The 21367-nt window shown below is 28.3% G+C and overlaps 1 protein-coding gene and 1 long non-coding RNA gene across 3 annotated transcripts; one reads left to right on the top strand and one right to left on the bottom strand.

The window, feature by feature from the left end:
- Positions 1-1034: 1034 nt before the first annotated feature.
- LOC129608562 (uncharacterized) lies at positions 1035-7884 on the top strand. Its single transcript, XR_008696896.1, has 3 exons — positions 1035-1168; positions 1238-1406; positions 7729-7884. It is a non-coding gene; the product is annotated as an uncharacterized LOC129608562 (long non-coding RNA).
- A 1082-nt stretch (positions 7885-8966) lies between these two features.
- On the bottom strand, positions 8967-15833 carry LOC129608504 (uncharacterized). 2 transcript variants are annotated; one of them, XR_008696893.1, is made up of 4 exons: positions 15527-15833; positions 10628-10834; positions 10299-10561; positions 8967-10231 (listed from the first exon to the last, which is right to left on the bottom strand). XR_008696893.1 is itself a non-coding variant. In XM_055520036.1 (3 exons), exons 1-3 carry the CDS (start codon positions 15585-15587, stop codon positions 10350-10352), a joined length of 480 nt encoding a protein of 159 aa, XP_055376011.1. In that variant the 5' UTR covers positions 15588-15833; the 3' UTR covers positions 8967-10349. The 2 variants fall into 2 exon arrangements, 1 of the variants encoding a protein (XP_055376011.1); XM_055520036.1 differs by having other exon boundaries at positions 8967-10561.
- Positions 15834-21367: the final 5534 nt, after the last annotated feature.

Here is a 21367-nt window from a genome sequence, read left to right as displayed (position 1 = left end):
GCTGTATTACATTCGTCATCGAACCATTCTACGTTTCGCGTCCTTTGCACCAACCCTATAGTTTTATTTGCACTGCGCTTTATTTTTTCTAGCTTGTTCCAAGTTTCGTTAATGTGTTTGTTACTAGCTACTTTGTTCCTTGATACTCTTTCGTGAATCAATTGCTTATGTCTCATTTGTATTTCTTGATTTCTAAATTTTTCAATATCCAGCTTTTTCTTTCTTAGTCTTTTATTTTTCATTATTTTGGCGATTCCTTTCCTAATACAGTTTTAACAAGAAAATGATCGCTGTCGCAATTCGCACTTCTGCATGCATGAACACCCATTATGGATGACAATCTCCTTCTGTTTATTAAAACGTGGTCAATTTGATTTATTGCTCTTATAGTAATAAATAGTATAATATAGTAATATTTCAGCTTTTTATCTTTAAGGGTGTAGAAATTTTGTAAACATTTCCACGGACTGACAGGCGGACGATCGGACGGACAGAGTGAATAAACATTTTAATAAAGAGTGCATATTCACATTTTCTAATGAAAAGCGCTACTTGGTAAAATATTGGTTTGATTCAATTTTATTGTTTATTGTAATCTCAAAACTAGATATATACATATACTTATATCATATCATATATTCATAAATTTTCTTATACATATATACATATATATACATATATATATATATATATATATATACATATATACATATATACATATATATATCCATAAAATGTACGTATATATATATGTACGTGCATTTGAACTTAACTTTTACAGGTATTTAAAAACATTGCAGCAACTGTATATTTATTAAAAAATGTATAGATCATACATAGGTATGTATATAGGTATATCGGTGACACTGAAATTATAAAATTTTTGATGAATAATAAAAAAAAATTGCAATAACTTTATACATTCATCTGATATTGTATTTGTTATGCAATTTTGACAATATTTAATATAATTAATATGAAAAGGTATTTATATTTTCCTGTATTTGCACAATATCAACTTTTCAAAACAGTAATGTGACAGATAGCTTACTTACTAGACGGGTGATTTAAAGGTATTGTAATCGTGTCACATTTTAAGCTCCGCTAAATAACTAAAAGTTATGAAATTTATTTTTACTTTAATAATTTACCTGATAATTATTTTCAAGTATGTGTTTAAAAAATATATATACATACATTTGACTAAATTTATTAAAAATAATATTTTTATGTAAAGGTGGCTTGAATTGTAAAAAATGTAAGGAATTATTGAGGAACAATCAATGTAAAGAAGATATATATCAGTCAACACAAATAACGAAACTAGGATGCAGCACATCACCGATCCTTAAAAAATTTTTACCAAAATTCAACAACAAGACAAGTTCAAAATAATTTGTTCAAAAGTAAGTTCTTGCCAATATAGATCAATAGTGCTATTGTAATATTAATTTTTACCGACCGTATTGTGTATACAATAGATAGGTTATGTGATGGCAACAAATTTTGCATATCGAGTTTTTGATGGGAATGCACTTCTCCATGGTAGGGAAGTGTAAATAAACTATTTTTAGCAACCTGTCGGTCTGTCGGTCTGTGTGTGCACGCGTGTATCTCAAGTTTGGCTGAACCGATTTTGATGAAATTTTATATGTAAGTTTATTTCGACCATGGCATGGATTCGTCATTCGAAACATTTTAGCGGGCCTGTTTTACATTTTTGACCATTTCAAAGAAAATACTCAACCGATTTGCTTCAAATTTCATATATAAGCTTCGCTCGACGGTCCGCGAAACCTCCTAAGTTTTGGAAGAAATCAGCAACTGGACGTTTACTATGGGCCGAATATACATTTCTGCGTATATAAAGAGAAATAATCAACCGATTTCATTGAAATTTAATATTTAAATTTTTCGTATTAAAACAATGAACATATAAATTTTTTGGAAAGGTCAGGGCTCGAAAACTGATCTGCGGGCCGATTTTACATTTTTCACCATATCTACGGAACGAATTGATGGAATTTCTTGAAATTTGATATTTGAGTTCTGGCTGTTACCGAAACTAACTGGCGGGAATTTCAAGGAATAGCAGAAAACGAAACTGTACTAAGAGCCAAATTTACATTTTTCTAGGTATGTTAACTATAAGCTTACTAATGTCCTAAAAATTGGAAAGAAGTTTTTAACAGACATTTTTATAATATTCTGTAACACTTTCAATACACATTGTGCTCGGTTATGTGCTGACCACATCCGATTTTTTCTCTTTCATCATCAATCATATATTTTTTGTCAAAGTAATTATTATCCACAGAATGAAATAAATAACATAGAAAAAGTTTACTGAAAAGGAAAAGTTTTATTCCAAGATTTTTTAAAAAGCATGAAATTATCAAACTTAAACACATACTCTAAAATTTTTAATCAAATTAAACAACCATTAATTAAAAAACAAAGAGAAAACGAAACAACACATGACGAAAAGGAAAATCTTAATATCTTATATATAATACACAAATTAATGTCATACTTATATGTATATCTATCATGCCACTTAGCCAGTGCTGCCAAATAGATATCCCCAAATATCTTCATTTTCAAAATAAAATCTTGACAGCGCTGAACCCAGCTGAAGTTATTTTTCGAAATTCATTTTTCTGGCGAAAATAAAAAAACTGATTTAAACTAAAAAAATATGTAGAATCTGTACAGCAAAAAATATTAATCAATTTCATTCATACGAATACTTTACAACATCCCTTGGGTTTAAATTTCATATAAATTTGGAATTTATTGTTGATTTGTAGATTGTAGATTTCTAAAGGAACCGAGTGAGGCAGGAGTAACACTCGGGCCATCGCAGTAATTCGCGACTTATTGTAGCCTTACCACGACCTCACCTACAAAGTCCCCGTTCCAAGTATGATACTGGAGACATCCCTAAGGGAATTGAAAAGCAGTTCCCGAAAGCTTGGGAAACCCTGTTCAAAACAATTGTGCCGTCGGACAGACAGTACCCAGCAGTCGCAAAGGATGTGCATGGCATTTTTTTTCACTGTCCTCGCAAAATCTGCACAGGGCGGATCCCGATTTCCCCAGCCTATTTTTTAAAAAATAAGTGCTATTAAGCACTTATTTTTTAAAAAGGTCATAAGTTTTTGAAAGAGGTTGTTACTTTTGGAATCTGGAAATTGAGCATTGTTCGTGCATTTTGCTTGAACCGCACCCAGATTAAGTGTGGGTGACTTTCTTTCTTTCACCCTGACGGTTGTTCGGAAGAAATTAAGAAAAAGACGGAACTCCGTTTTCCGTAGATCCTCCAAACTGGAATCGTCTACGGAGAAGGTGATGGAGCACCTCCCGTACGTTTCCCTGTCCATACGGAGCACTCTTTAAGATCTCATCTTCAAGCTGGAATTTTGTTTCTTTATTGATTTTATAGATGAACTTCTTCCTGAAGAGACAGACTGTTGTTTCATCCTTTGCGACATATATAACACAGATGCGCTATCTAGGAACGTTATCATCATCTAGCACAGCTATCTTACAGCCGTCCTAAGGTTTACTCCTACTGCAGACTCTCGTAATGCAATCTCTGGTGTCCCGGTTCTTGCATGCGACGGATATCCATACGTTTCTTTGCGACGACGCAGTACACTGGTGATGCGAGTCAGAAACCTTGTTCAATTCGTACATGATGGCTACTTTTATTTTCTCAATCTGGACGTCGGACAGCCTCTTAAGTATGACTCTTTTCTTTATTTTAACAAATTCCTGTTTTTGTTTTTCATTGTTTATATTCATATTTAATGGAGTATTATTACTAATAAGTTTTATTTTGTATAATTTTTAAATTAAGTCAAAAATTTGTTCTGTCTAAAAAATATGTATCTGTATATGCATTCTTTAAGTTACGTAAAATGTTTGAGCTAAACATAAATAAATAAATAAATAAAATAAAAAATAGGGGTGCAAACTATGAGCATTAGCTCTATACCCAGGCTCCTGACAAACCGCAGTATGGCAGCCACATCCCTCCGAAGCATCTCAGTCGCAGGCGAGCAACCGCCTCGCACTCATTCATTAAGTGCTCCATGGTTTCGTCCACCTCCAAGCATAAACGGCAGATTTCTTCTGCCACCCTTTCCATCCTTTTCAGATAGACCCCCACTATATCCTGCTCCTTCTAATATTCTAACCTTTGATTCGATTTTTATCCCCGCCAATATCCGCCAGCAGCTCCTTCACCCTATCCCTGTATTTTGACCAGTCGGTTCTTCGAGGCATCCTTATGAGCTCTTCCGGGCCCTCCCCGCTAAGGTAAAGACAATATGCATGTGATCTGAGAGGGAAACCCATTCAGACACATGTTAGTTTCTCAGCAAAGAGACCACAAGGGGCTACATATTGTAAGGCCTAAGACCTTCCTACGTATCACGTTTATGAAGGTCGGCTGGTTACCCATATTAGCGATATCTAAATTATTTTGTAATAAAAAATCAAAAAGGCACTCACCTCTAGGGTTCGTATCGGTCCTTCCCCACACCGTGTAATGAACATGGGCATTACAGCCCATGATGAGTCTCTTGTTCTTCCCTTTGCAGTACTTAACGAGTTTCTCTACGTCCTCTGTGGGGTATTGCTCTGCTCTCCAGGAAAGTACGCTGACGCACAGATTAGCCTCTGATTCCCATCGGTTTACTGAGGCTCGACCTCCACTACCACCAGGCCCTTTGTGATGAACTCTGGAATTGGAAGAAATTTTATAGAGTTATTAAGCCACAATGCGGCTCTTGGTATTTCATGTAGATGTGAGAAAACCCACTTACATTTCTTATTGTGTAGGCCTTTGATTTGCCCGCCATAGGCTCATGGAGGCATCTTAGCCCATTCATTAGGTTTAATGACCTCTGATGACCCTGAAGGCACCATAGCCTCCGCCATATGGCAAGTCACCGGAAGTGCACTCGCTGCTTTTTTTGGTGCATCCTTGCTGTTAGCCGTGGGAGCCCCATCCTGGTCCATTGGCAGATGTTCTGCCGCTGCCGTTTCGGCTACAGGAGTACTTTCCAGAAAATTTGGCTTTACGCTTCGACCTCTTTTTTTGAAGATGCGCTTCATTATTTTTTCTTCAATGGGGAGTATCTGATTGTTTTCCAGCAAGACGTCTGAGCCTCTGGTCGTAGTTGCCATGTCACGTGATGTTAAATTTTTCTGTTGACTTCCAGAGTGCACCATGTGGAGGTAACGGCACGATTTTACACTCCTCCCAGGGACTTTTTCTCAGTATTGCCCTCCATTGACCATTTCTGTGAAGGTCCTGCGTAAGGGGTTTTACTCTCTGACCTTTCCCTCTTCTGGGAATGGTTGGTTGTAGGAGCCGTTTCGCAGGCCCTCTGCTTTTCCAGCCTTTTCTTTTCATATTCGCGGGCTTCTTTTGAGGACATAGCATCCCTGGCGTATGCCGCGATACTGAGCTTAGTAGCCTGATAAATACATATGGCATTAACAGAAATTGAAGCCAGATTTACGATAAAAAGAAATAGAAATTTTCTTTCAACTAAAAAAAATCAGCAAGACCAGTGGTCGAAGTGGGATACACAAAGTGGTGGGAAGGTAAAAAAAAAAAAAATAAAAGTATTATTTTAGTTATTTTTTAAAAAAATAACTAAACAAAATTTACCAAACTTTGGAAGTAAACTAACTAGAATATTTATATTCAAAATTAAATCAACTAAAAATTGAATCAAAAACTGTGCAAATTCTTACCAAAGAAATGTATAGACTACTATGTAACGAAAATTTCATTAATAGAAAAAAATTATACGTGACTATTTCAAATTGGTCTTATTTAAAATTACATATATTTAATTTTTTGTTAAAAAAATTTTTAAAATTCATTAGAAAATTTTCTTAAATTTTAAAAAACATGTTCCGGAACGCATTTTTCTCTCCTATTAAGTAGTAGGATGGATTTCCAATTATTTAAAAGTACTGGGATGGCATCCCACTCCATCCCGCCTCACTTCGAGCACTGAGCAAGACAATATATGTTATTCGTAAATGAATTATACGAGTATTGCATATGGATTAAATTATAGTCAAAGATGAGAATAGAGTGATTTTATTTATTGTTACTTATGTTAATGAACTTAAATAGCCAAAAAGGTTTTCAGAAAGCAGAACTTTTCTCAGAAAATAAAAATTTGTAATTTACACCCTGTGCATAATAGATCCCATGCATCATTCAGCTGTTAATTGACTGTTGACATTCAAATTTTTCACAATTTCATAACATTTCAAATAAGTAAATAAAGAGTGGATCGATCCTAGTGTAAAAGCATTCAGGAATTAATTTATTAAGTGTTAAAACTCTCGAAGTTAATAATTTGTTAATTGGAAGTTAATTTAGAGTAAATCTGTGTTCGGAAACTTTTTTATGAACTACATAAAATCTCACTTAAACTATAAAAAGGCACGCGTGCTTATGTATACCAAAGTTGCAGAAAGGGATGAACCGCTTTGGAAAAAAAAAATGTTGGACTTTTTTGAGATAATTTAGCGTTTTTCGAAAAATTTACAGTTTTTTAATTCAACATTTTGTGTTTGAGCAGCTATTACTTGAAAACGGAAAGTCTGGCACCTATCATCGGTATATATTTTCAGGCCACCGAATCGAAACCCGAATCGAAATCTATACGATTTTTTTATGACATGTACAGTTGCTTGATTTTAATATGAATGTATCCATGAATCTATTCATGAAGATTATACAGGTGCTGAAGCAAAAAAGACTAAGGAAAAAGGCAACTTGACGAAAGTATTTGAGAATTTAACTCAAATCATATTACATTCACCATTCAGAAGACTGACAACGTGTCAAAATCTCTTAAGTAAAATGCAGACAGACAGCAAACTACTACTATACAAACAAGATTATTTTGATAAAAATTATACATATATCTTTATATGTATATATGTACATATAAAGAAAAATATATATGTGATTTAAAGAATATATGTACATATTTAAAGAAAGAAAACTACAAGCGAAACCTAATTTAGAACTAAATAAAGAACTCGAGAGATCGATTTTTCTTGAAAATGTTTATAGAATTAATTTACGTTTCGTAAAAGCGCCACTGATTAGCATAAAATAGATTTTCTCTTCCGTATTATAAAATGTCTGTCTGGCATGAGAAAGTTTTTAAAAATTTTATAAAACTTGAAAAAACTTTATAAAATTTTAGTATGCAAGCCTTTTATATGTATAATACTTTTTGAGAAAATGTGATAAAAAATGATGACGTTATCCTTTTCTGAATGTTATTAAAGTTTTTTCAAATTTTATAGTGTTTAAATTTAGTGTTTTAAAAACTTTTAAATTTATAGAATTAAATAAATAAGCTTAAAAGCTTTCAAAACATTTGTTCTTCTTTACTGATTGCATTGTTTATTTTTGATAAATATTTTGAAATTTGATGTTTATTACCTATTTCCAAGGTTTTTAAAAATTATTTTCAACTGGTTTATTTTCTTTTGGAAATTATTTTTTTTATCTTTGTGAGAGTAACGTTTCGGTTTCCCCATTTAAAAATTTTTTCAAACACAGACAGACTAATATGTGTCTGTCCAATAAAGATGTAATCATTAAAAGACTAACATGTGTAAGAAGATTATCCAATATAGATATAATTATACGACATTAATTTATTTTATTTTCAGGATACTGTGACATTAGTTACTTAACAGAAAGTTGCTATTTCAAAGATGACGAATCAATTATTAATTCTGACAATCTCACAACGAAATACTTTGAAATTCCTTCTTATTGCGATATTTGTGATTAAATGATAACAAACAATAAATGAACACGTAATATGTAAACATATAATCTTATTTTTATGAAGTAAATATGCATAATGTAAATAGTTATATAAAAGGCGTAAATTAATTTAACAGTTTTGAATCAAATTATCATATAACATTTTTCGAAAGTTCTTACCCACATGAATTTCTTAAATCTTAAATTTGATAATTCTGCAATATATTGAAGTTATTATTGTAGTATGCATGCATTGAAATAAAAAAAATTTTGATTCAAATACTTAAAAATTTTATTTTTTAAAATACATTTAAATAGAAAAACTAAAAATTATTACATAAGTATCTTAAAACAATGAAATAAGAGGTCATCCAATTAGAGAAAGAAACTAAAGTTTAATTATAATACAGTTAGTAACTCTTTCGTTGAAAACTTTAACTTAAATAATAAATTATATTAAACATGTATTGTAAGATAAGAAAACAGGGTGATTTTCCCAAACGTTCTCGGTTTTTAGTATTTTATTTAATAAATTATTAAATTAATTTGAACTGAACAAAAGATTTAATGAGCTAATTAAAATATGTAAAAATTTTTTTGAAATTCAATGCTATTTATATTAAGGTCTTCCACATAATAAAAAACCTTTTTTTGGTAAATATTGATTGACGTGTAAGACCTCGTTGAAATGTTGAATGTTGAAAAACGTTTTAATCGCATATTATTTTTTTTTTATATAATTTTATTATAAAATTTAAAAATCAATCTTTATAAAGATTAATATTTACGTACTGTTACATTGTTGACAAATTGTACATTAAGGTTAGAATCTCAAAAATTTTTATTTTCTTTAATTTAAATAAATTGTATAATGTAATAAATTTTGGATAAATCGTCCGTATGTATACATATATATTTAGTATCTTATAATAACGTTGTAAGTAATTTACTAAAATACGATTGAACAAAACTTATGCAATAATTAAATTTACGCATACTAAATTCAAAAATAGATTCTTAGTTTTACCTAAATTTATTAAAGTACGACAAATGATTTACATTAATTGTTTTTATTTAAAACGTACATACATGTATATTTATTTTTGAACACACATTTAATATTTTATTTTATTTCTCATATATTTCACTTGCAATTCAATTCCTTTTATAAATCTTTGCAAGCCTCGTTTCAAATTTTTTATACATAAAGTCACCTCAATCAAAATTTTATTTGATTTTTTTAAATATGTATTTTAAATATTTATCTAAATATTTTGACATACATATATAAATATTAAACTTACATTTCACTTAATTATTTAGTTTTCGTAACTGTACTAAGCTACTACGGATGTAAACATTTTCGGAATCGGCGAAGGTGTTGTGTAAAAAAAGTATTTAACAAAGCTTGTTTCAATCAATCACAATCTAAATGAACATGATGGAATCCGGGAAAAATATTATACAATATTTTTTTTGTTCTAAATAACATGACCTCTTTCAATAGTCACAGAAGTATTTATTTGCGTTTTTAAGTAATAATAAACCGAATATATAGAATTTGAAATATACGTTTTTAAATAAGGTATTAGATAAAATAAAATAATTGCGTCAGTACTATTTGGTGCTATTCATTTTGATATACATACATAAGTAAATAATGTCCAAGTGCGGGTGAAACAACACTTGTAGTAGAACAAATTACTTAAACGTCCACTTAGTCCATTATAGTCCTACGTTTTCATGTATACTACTTCCAAGTTTAAAATCTTATTTGATTACACTAATAGTCTAATCATGTCATCTCGCTTTTTAATCTCACTTTTTATCGACTTTTAAATTAGAATTTTCCGTTTTTCTAATTGATATTTCATTTTCAAATAAGACTACTTATTTTTTCAATTGGACTTTTGCATTTATTCTCAAGTTATCGACTGAAACTGTAACTGTGTAAATTTTATATGCATTTTAGAAAAAAACGTGGTATGCAATACGGAATAATTCTTCTCACTAGAAAATTTCTATATATATATATAGATATATTACAGTTTCTTAGTTAAGATTATAAGACTTAGATATATTATAGTTAAGCTTTTAGTAAGTAACAATATTTTCTATATATAGATATATAATTATTACTCACTAAAAGCTTAAAAATTTTGAGTTAGTTATATAACATCATTTTGATAGTTTGTTGTTAACACATCATTTTCATATCATCTGTGAAAAATATAGTGACTACCATTTGGTGAATTATGCAAATGGTTCTTTAACTATTCGTCATATAAAAAATAATGTATTACTATTATGTTACTTGTGTAGCATAGCAAAATTTTTGATCAAAGAATTCATAAAAAACCCGGCGAATCTGAGATTTTGGCAATATTTTAGATTTGTTCACCCCTGCAATAAAAAAAAAAAAAAAAAAAAAAATAATTTTAATATGTAATTAAAATTTAATTTTAATTACATATAGGATCCGTAGTTCTTTTATTATGATTGTTGTATAATTGAACGTGACTTAATTGCTGAGAAATTTAGCTATCAAAATTGAAACAATATATGGCAATAAACTTGGAATAATACTGTTGCTGTTATTGCAATAATCTGTTGTACAATCTTCACAATCGATAATTCTAGAATTTTCGGCAATTTTTTCTCTTTTGCAGGTTGATTCTTTAGCACGTTTATCAACAAAATCACAATGTCGCTGATAAATGGTTTCTTCATTTACTAAAACGGTTCAAATATTTAGAATATTATTAATTTTGGAAATCCATGCGAATTTTAATATTATACCTTTTAAGATTTTTTTCCGACACACAGCTATTAAATTTTGTGTTTCATCTGTATTATGACCATGAGTCTCAAATTTTGAACAGTTTTGTGTTAGCAGACCAGTTTTTTCTAGCTTTTCTGAAATTTTATTTTGTATTAATTTTTCACCACAAAATTCTTCATGTCCTTCCGTTTTTGAACTACATTGCCAGCACTGTAAGGCATTTCCTAAAATGCAATAATATAAACTTTTAATAATGGATAAAATCTAAAACATAAAATATTAAAAGTTAATATTATTACACTAACTTTTTGATCTCATATGGAAATAAGATTGATTATTAAGTAAACAAAATATATAAATTAATTTTTTTATATAAATAAAGAATTATTAATATAAATAAAGAAATCTCAGCTAAGAAAATTCTACTATGCAAAGATATGAAAAAAATATCAATGATTTCTGTATTGTATTATCAGTATAATTAAAAATTGTACACATACATTATAATAATATATTTTCTTTTCCCGTTCATACGATTATTTAATATTATGTAAAATGAATATTATACTTTTTCTTAAATTTATCGAATCTACTATAAATCTTATTTTCTTCCAAACCTGTCTTCTAATCTCCTAATCGATTCTCTTGAACAGCATTTGGTATATAGTATGGAATTATTATAAATTATAAAAAAAGCATTATACAATATTGACAGTGTTTTAAAGTAAACTATTTATTTTTCACAATGGCTCTTTAAATTGTGTCTAGGAACGTTTCTCCTTTTTTGGGCTTCCTTAATAAAATTTATGTACATACATATATATGTGTCTTTGGTAGTATGAACTGCTTATTTAATATTTTTATTGTTTATGTGATTATTTCTTGAAGGATTGATTACCAAAAATATTCACAAACAAAAATTTTGTCTCTTTAGTATTGCTTTAGTAAAGACTTTTACTTTGGTGTTACTCGATGATTTTTTAATTCTATATTTTTGTTAAATATTTAATGAATTTGCTAATTACACATACATATTTATTTTTAAATGTGTAATTAAATATTAACAAAAAAAAAAGAAATGTTACGGAAAACTGCATTATGTATTTTATATTCATTTTACAAAAAAAAGAAGAATAATAAAAAAACTTAAAAAAAAACTGCATTTTTTAATAATGATAAACAAGATTATAAAATGGATTTGGTGGATCAAAAATATAGAAATGTTAAGAGCCACTGCTTTATATGATTGCGTACAGAGAGACATAATCATACTATTTCGCCTTATTTATATACACACACACTAATGATTATTTTTCCCTTTTGGTTCTTGTAATTTCAATAGTAATGTTATTATTCAAAATATTTTTATTAGACTATTGCGACATGAATATGTCTTTAAATATTCTGGAAATTATGCTATTTTTGTTTTAATAAATAATGTTTTTTTTTATTTAATAATTTTGTTGATAGGTTTTGAAATAAAACTGCTCTAACTACAACCGTGATGTCATCATTTTATTCCCATTCATTAAACTCGTTGTTTAGTACTCGTATATGTATGTATTATGAAAATGCGCAAAAAGAACCTTACCATGAATTAGGTAAATTTCTTTGGTTTTCATTATGTATGTATAGGTTTGAGTAGTGTAGATTAGATACTGGCTTTCTACTTTAACTATAGTTGCATACGATGACAAATACAATTTTCGCAATGTAAATTACGTTTTTGATTAATTTTTAATTTGAGCGTTAGTTGGGCAAATACAATGGAATTATATGAACAAAAGTTTAAATTCAAAATATTTACACAGCACCGAATTTCTTACATGCATGAAATATGAATATATTATTATATCATATTATATTATCAGAATTCTTATATATATGTATATATAAACATATTCTCGTATTTATTGGCTACAATTGTTTAATCGTAAAAAACATAGAAATTCTATATTAGAATTTTTACCACATTCCTACTTAAAATGCAACCTCAGTATTTGTATTCTGTACTCAAAAAAAATAGTTTGTTCTATTTTTTACAAGTAAAAATCATTAAATAAGAGCTATGCAATAGGAGAATGTGGACGTGTTTTACGTAAAAATTTGTACATTCTACTAGTAATTTCATATAAAATGAGCTGTATTTTAGCCACGGTGTTCGAGATTCTAGAAGAGAACTAATTGAAAAAAATTGGCATTACTTGGAGTTTGGCATTAGTAAAGCAAATCCGATTGATGCTAGACGAAAATAGATAAAACTTTGAGCTGGGCTACTGGGCAACAATAGGGTTCTACGACATTATATTTCCTTTTTCTTTAGTAATTAAATTTTATAAGTTCTTTCTGTGCAGACAGCAAAAACACACAAAATTTTTCACATTTTATATACTTTCAAAATTTTGTCTTAAATGAAAGAGAGTGTACAATCACTCAAAAACTACTAACGTGATTTTGCTGCACAAATTTGTTGATATTCTCAAATTCATTTCTCATATTCATTAAAGGATCAAGAGAACCCATAGTTCTCAGAAGAATCTCAAGTGATGTAACAGAAAAAAATTATTTGATATAAGATTTCAGAAATAAAATAAATTACAACTGGGTATCCCTTTCAGCACAACTGGGTACAACTGGGATAACGCTTTCATCATCTAACAATTGCTAGGGTTATCTTATATGACAGATTTTTCAAATGATTTTACTTCGTGTATACCTGTCTGATCACTTCCTACTTTCACAATCTCTGCAATAATTACTTTTACTTCTGCACTTTTATAATCTCTCGGTAGGAGAGATTGTATAGCATATGGAGTAGCAATTCTAAAAACGAACAAAGAGCAGCTTTCTTAACAGTTGGAAAGGACTTTAAAGATAAAATTTTAAACAAATTTAAAAATTACCATTACATTAATAAAACTGCTAAAGTGAGGGTATATAACTGAAAATTTACTTTCAAGGGAGCAATTTGACTTTGTAGTGCGTTAGAAGCCTCTTTTCATTATTTAAGAACTATCATATAGTCAAAAATCTACATGGTTCTTAGTAAAATACCTAGAAGCATGTAGATTTTTGACAATAACCTACACGTAACAAAAGCAATTACGTTAGAAAAGCTTTGGAAATAGATTTTTGATAATGCCAATTATAACAATTTGTGAAAGTTCTTCGTTATAGAACTACTGCGGCTCAGTATGCCTACCAATTTCACATTGACTCAGTTTTTTATGAAAATATTTTAAACTTTTTTTTTTCTATACTACCTGTTATTGATAAGGAAAAAGTTATTTACTCTCCTCACTTTAAAAAGCCTATTATATTCATATAGGTATATATATAGGTATATATGAATATCTTATAGAAGTATTTTTATAGATGTATGTATATCATTGCATTGAAAATTTATAACATTGATTTTATGTCTCAGATTAGTGGCGCCACTTTCCACTGTTGGATACAACATAATTTTAAGAAAAGATTGTTTTGATTGTAAGGATACCAAACCTTACAATTTTGCTAGTCAAGACTGGGAATATAGTTTTATATTTAAGTTAGACATAGACATACTACTTACTCATACTTCAGTATTTAACTTAATTAAATTAATTACAAAATATATACTTTGTTTAGGGTAATAATTAAAAATAAAAATTTGTATGTTTTTTACAAAAATTTACATTCCTCTGTATATGATATGTATATAAATATATTTAAGTAATATAAGTAAGTTTAGTATAGACAAATTTAAGATTAAATTTAGAGATAACTTTTCAGGTACATATTCATTTTATGAATGTAGCATAAATTTTATAATAAATAAAATACATATACATGCATACACATATTACCCAATTAAAACTACTCACAAAGTTTTAGTTATATGTCCTTTGGACCGTAATTTTGAATGTCTTAACCGAACTTAATTAGCTAAGCTACTCAACATATTTAAGAGATAATATTTTCCAAGGGAATATTTTTAAGTTTCTTTGATTTCAAAAAGCTAAATTGATTATTTAGAAGATTCTTTTTTCTTACATAATAATTATGTGTATAAATTTATTTAAGAAATATTATTGAAACTATATTATTGAAGTGCATTTCTTTTCAAATCCAATCATAAAGTCTCTCAATCTTGTAATAATCAAAGTATTGTAAGTTAATATTATTGATAATATTTAAGTATAATCATTTAATAATTAAATCTATGTATATACGCAACTGTATAAAATTTAACTTGGATACTTTATTGCTGTTCAAATAATCATTGTATGATAAATTTTTACTTGTCTTTGATTCTTCAATAGTCAAAGAGTTTATTGAAACTAAGAAAAATATTAAAGTTTCAAGAAATTAAAGTTTTTATTTCCATTTCATATTTTTCTTCCTTCGCAAAATATTATTGATCCCTTTTGTATTTATTGCTTTAATAATTTATTTTATACGCGACGTACATACGTTTTACATCATATTAATAAACATTAGCCCTGCATTATAGTTGTAAAAATATTTATTGTTATAAAGAATTAATTTTAATAACACAAGATTAAAACAAGTTTTGTATTTTTTGTGTTTTTGTTTGTTTCGTATTATTTTTTTACAATTATGGGTTATGAAACTGTTGTTTATTTTCCACGAACATCGAATTTAATTTCACATTGTAAACTATTTGAGAAACTAACTATAACAAAATGAAAGTATTTGCCTCTTTTTTTGGTGATTTGGAATCAGGACTAACATTAAAAGATACTCTTATTCAAAAAAGGAGCATAGATTTCGGAGGAGAAGTAGATCTTGTAGGTTCACAAAAGTTATTTTAGACATCGCTACAGATCATTTAGTAAATTTATAAATTAAGTCTAATTGTGCGCTCACTTGTCGCTTTAAAGGATAACTTTTAAATAATATAATCAACCTACCTTGAACAAAAGAGGCCACAAGAAAATTTAAAATTAATATCAAGTTATCCAGCGCAACCATTTTAGTACCAGTAATGGAAATGTGTTTGCTGACCAAAATTTAGTTGTTTACTAACAAATTTAGTTGTTAAACGTTTTTGAGGTTTTATATCCTTTATATTTGTATAAGGTTTTATACGTTTACTAATTTTTTTTTTATTTAAATATTTCTTGCATTTAAATGTGTTAGCTGCTCTCTGATAGTCATTTATGTCAAAGTTTATCTTTAAAAAAACTTTTTAAATTGGTGGGATAATATCATTCTTCATTAAGTATATAAATATTTTATTTTCACTTTAGGCAAAAATCATTTTCAACAAATTAATATTTCTATTTTGCACTATAAAAACAATAATGTTTATGCCAGTTCAAAGAAAAAATCCTTGAAAATGTTGTTTATGTGTACGCTTTCAAACTTGAACTGAAAGTTTTGGCTTTTTTTCCTTTATTATTTCAAATTAACATGAACGAGGGCCAAATAATGGAAATTAAAAGAAAATTTTAAAAGGATAATATATTTTATACTTGTAGTAGTAACACGAAAAAGCTGTTATTTAACGCAACTTAGATTAATATAACCGTTATTTTAAATTTCGTGAGAATGCCTTGGCAAAAGGCGTAGTGCTGTCAGAAACATAATTCATTAGTACCTTTTTTTGTTTTTTAGCGACATAACAAAATTACGCATTACATGAATAATTGCCTTATTCATATATGATTCATAATTCATATATAAATCTTAATTTCTAAAACTTTTTAAAATAAAAGACAATGAAGAATTTTTTAAAGGTACCACAGAAGATGCTCATAATTGTATGGCTTTTTTATACAAAAAATGCTTTAATAATTTTTTCAATTTTACTATATTTTACGAATTTAAAATTGAGAACGTTCAGAGTTACCTCCTTAATATTAAATTGATTTTTTTTTTAGTAAAATCGAGAATACTGCTAGTAATTCTCGTAATTTTTTGTTATCATAACTTTATTTTTTTACATTTTTTCATAAATAACATAACCCTTTGATAGATCAAATAAATTGTAATATGGTACCCATATTACATTTCAAACTCAAATCAAAACTTTGGTTTTGATGGAAGTAGTTATTTTTGATTTAATCGAAATACACTCTTACATGTGCATACATTGTATACTTATATGTAGATAACTTAAACTACATAAAAATATACATATTTATACGTATTTACGTATTATTATAAAATTTTTGTCAACATTTGTTTCAACAGTATGACACAACATTATTTCTGCGCTGAAATTTTTTATCATACAAAAGACAACAAATTCTTATAACAAAAGATATTCGTACTTTTAATAAAATTTTCTAAAAAAAAAGCACAAAATTGGTTTGTGATTAGAAAAATTTGTTTCCGTGAAGAAAAGCAAAAGTTTCTGATTGAAAGCTTTTGTACCGGAATTGTATTAAAATAATTAAGATAAGATATGTATATTCACATATAAAGTGTAAATGGAGCTTTACATACCTACTAACTCAAAAATGAAATCGTAGTAAAAAGCACTGAAAATATGATTTGTTTTGAGAAACATTGTGTACAAAACTTCACAGGTGGCTATCAAAACTTCATACAGAGTGTTTTCCGTAAGGCTAATCGGGGATGGCTTTTTGATCAATTTCCGGCAAAAAATAGCATGCGGGATGACGCGGGAGGGGTGGGGGAAAGGGGAGGCAGGGAGAATATATTCGTTTTCGAGCCTGTTGAAGAAAAGATGCCAATTTTTTCTGCATATAAATAAATGGTCATAGCTTCGGAACCATATGACATAGTGTAACCATCAGTGGCTTATTGTATTTATTGCTCGGAATATTCTGAATCAGTGGCTCGGTGATTTATTACTCGGAATATTCTGAATATCATATTCTCAATTCCGAATTACTAAAAGTCTTCTCTGTATATTCGCAATAGAGTAATCATAAATTACGTTTGTACTAAAAATACATGTCAAAAGTCTACGAAAGAAATAATAAAGCTGTTTTAAGAGAACGTTTGGTTTAATTTTTTTCTAAAGTTAAAAATTCTCTGTTTTATTCTTCTTCTAAAGTAGCTAACATGAAGGAAAATGAATTCTTATTTGCAAAAAAAAAAGTTTTCATTTTTCAAAAATATCCAAAAATGTAAAAAACTGCAAAACTTTCATACACAAAAGGATATTTTAAAAAATATTAATTTCTTTTTGTATGACAGGTTTTTACTTAAATAACAAAAAAAAAGTATAAATAAACATTTGACTTTTAAAATAAAATACAGATTTTGACATTCCGAAGAATGGTGCTGCTACTGCTAATTCATAATCTCTATGAGGGGAATTCTTAATAGGGCTGCGTATTTTTATCGATGCTTTAACTACACAAGAGTTTTTATTTTAAGCACTTTTCTAAAAAAATTTTGAAAAAAGTGTTTATTAGTTTCACTTTAACCGTCCGTCTCTCCGTCGGTCTGTCCATACATTCGTCCGTCCGTGTGTCTCTTTACAATAATTCTACACCCTTAAAGATATAAAGCTGAAATCATATGTACATAGTTCTTTACTAGAAACTTATTTCCGTTGAAGCAAATTTTTACCTGTCTCCCCCCTTTAAAAGTAATAATCTCCAAAAACTTTAAAATGCCATTTTTCAACTATTTATTGCAGCGAAATCATAAATATTTATCAAATTTTGCAAACACAGAACAGTAGCGGCAGGCTTCTTCTACCGCGGTGTACCTTATTTGAACTTCAACAAAATAAAATGGAGCTCAAAATTTACGGTTATCTAAAATCTGTTTTTCCCAAATTTTTTCTGTAAAATCAGCCTGCAGGGCTCTGAAATTTTAGCAGCTTTTAGAGAGTAATAAATAGTTCATTTCGTTAGAAGAAAAATTTTTTCCAGCTCCACCCCATCTCAAATTGTCGCCTCTCGAAATTTGCAAAATTTGAATTTTTGGCAGCTTATATTTCCGAAACTGTAAGCTTTTCCAAATGTTTATAGATGCAGAATGCTAACGACAAATTCTATGTCGTGAAAAAATATTATATATATTTTCCTTAACTCACGTAATCAGGGCTGTCGTTTGATTTTTTGGATAAGGAACAGAAATATTCAAAAAAGGATTTCTTATTTTCAAAAAAGTGGAGTAAAATTCCTATATTTCATAAAAATAACAATTCATTATCGTACGAAAACAAAAAAAAATCGGAAAAACAAAGCAAAAACTTTTAATAGAAATTATAAACAAATTAACAAATGTCACAATAAAAACTTAAACTTAAAATAATATTTTTACATGAAACTTCATATAATTTTATACTTCTTTTAAAGTTTAGGTTCTAGTTATGATGATCAGAAAATACCTTAAAATATTAAAGAAAGATTTTTTCTGATCATATGTTTAACGTCTTATTCATTTCTCTATACGTGCTTTGTCAACAGCATTAAAATGCGGTTGACAAAACGTACTTTAAATAAAAACTAGTAAAACATTTCAATTAACATAAACCGATTTTTAAAGGGCACCTTTCATTGCTGTATAGCAATTAATCGAGCCTGTGAAACCATTCTATAGAAACTTCACGGATATTTCTAACCTATAATTATACACATAACTGCCAAGATTCATGAATCTAATTTTATTATTTTTCTAAATATTTAAAATTAACTTTTGCACTTGTATTATGACTATCAGAAGCTGTTTTCCGAATCGGTCCAATTACAATAGGGTTCGTCGCTGGAACAAAAGAAACAACTTGTGAAAGTTTGGTGTCGATTACATTATTCGTTTTTCAGTTATCTCGTGGTCAGACGGACGGACGGACATGCATAAATCAACGCAGAATTGAATGAAAAATATGTGCTTCAAATTTTTTTACTATAAGTTTAAATAAGATGGCAACTTGGTTCCTAGCTGTTCGCATCAATATTTTTAAACAATTCTTTTGATTGTAAAATATTGCTTACCATACCTCAACATAAAAGGAGTTTCTCAATTTAGTTTTAATCAAATTATCAGAAGAAAATACCATTTAGCTTTAAATAAATTTTTCAAATTTTCAAAATGCATATACTCGATCGACTTCAATTAAGATATCAAAATTGCATTTTTATCGTTTATTGAAAAAAATCTATACAAATATATTTCGTCTGCTTACGTCGACGAATTTTCCTAAGTCTGGTTATTTGTTACTATAACTGACTAATTAATTAACTTGACTATAAAAAGATAGGTGGCAGCTTTTGAATTATCAAAAAACGGTATATGTACATAATTTCGTTGGTCAAGGTGTTGTCAACGATTTTGAAATACTACAATTTTTTTACTATTTTTTACTACAACGATTTTTTAATACAGAATTTTTTCATTTAGAAATTATATTTTTCAATTGAAATTTTTTTTTCAAGAATAATTATCAATATTGTTTTTGGGTTTGACTGATCAAAAAACAAAATCGGAGCCTAATTCCAAAGGAGGAGCCGGGGACACAAATTTTCAAATCGGAGCCAAATGACAGGCCCGCACGCAATTAACCCTTAAATTGCGACATTATGTTAACGCCTCTTTCAATTTTAGTTTCGTTTTATTTTAAAGACTGCATCAATGCTCATCCAACAGGTATGCAATCTTTGAAATATATTCGTATATGAATGAAAGTAATTTTAATAACGTTAAAAAATAAAAGATTGCTTTAAAAAACAGTATTTTCACTTGTGAAAGGGAAAAGTAGTATATTACAAACTTTATACTTCATCCGTTCCTTGTCTTTAAATTGTCAACCCTATTGTGTGAATATTTTGCACTTTTGCATGCATACGTATTAAATAAATCTATAATTTAACTGTGTCTATACATTTATTTGCATACAAATAACAAATATACGTATGTATGTATATTAACATAATTTGAAAAGTTCTTAAAAGTTATTTATGTCTAAGCTAAATGTATATGATTATCTGAAATTGAATATTTCTAAATTCTATATATTTTCTATTAAACTAAAAGTTAGTTTTCTAGAAAACTAAAAGTTGGGCCGAAAATTATTAAGTAATAGTAATTAACACTAAAAAATGAGCCATTTGCATAGAAGAACATTTACTTGATTTTACATTTAAAATTGTAAAATGTTTATAATTTTAAGATATAGTGAAAATTTAAATAGCCATTCGCAAATACATTCATACATATTACAAAAATATATACGTATCGATTGCTACAACAATCATCGTTACAAAAATTAGTTTGAAGTCTTTCCACAATTTTACACTTAAATTAGTACCGTTGCAATAGTCATTTAAACACTTTTCTCATCTCGTTGGAAATTGTATTTGATTGGAATTAACATAAGAATCTGATGTGGTATTACCATAAGAGCATGATCGACTTATTGATAATTTAGCTGGAACTACAAAAGTTAAGTATCGTATAGAATTTAAATATAAGGTATGCATAAGATGTTTAAACTTATAGGAATATACATAGGTGATATACTTACGTGACTTTATAGAAATATTGCAAAATAATCTCAAATTAGGTTCTAAAATTTTAGTATGAAATGGTAAAGAACATTTGCTTTGAACAATTATATTTGGTTCCTTTTGAAATTGTTTCAATTTATTTTCATCGAATGGCTCTTCACAATATGGTGTGGCTAGAAAATCTAAATTTTTACCTTTCGCACAATCTGGCAATTTACTAGAGCACACAAGAATATTAATTTTATATGACATATATGATATACGTAAAATGTTATATCTGTCACCGTTTACCCGAAATGAAAATAGTAATTCAATTAG

The sequence above is a fragment of the Condylostylus longicornis genome, unplaced genomic scaffold (assembly GCF_029603195.1).
Source record: "Condylostylus longicornis isolate FDR11 unplaced genomic scaffold, ASM2960319v2 ptg000031l, whole genome shotgun sequence".
Lineage (NCBI taxonomy): Eukaryota > Metazoa > Arthropoda > Insecta > Diptera > Dolichopodidae > Condylostylus > Condylostylus longicornis.
The sequence above is the reverse complement of the archived record's forward strand: the minus strand, read 5'-3'. Positions and strand labels throughout refer to the sequence as shown.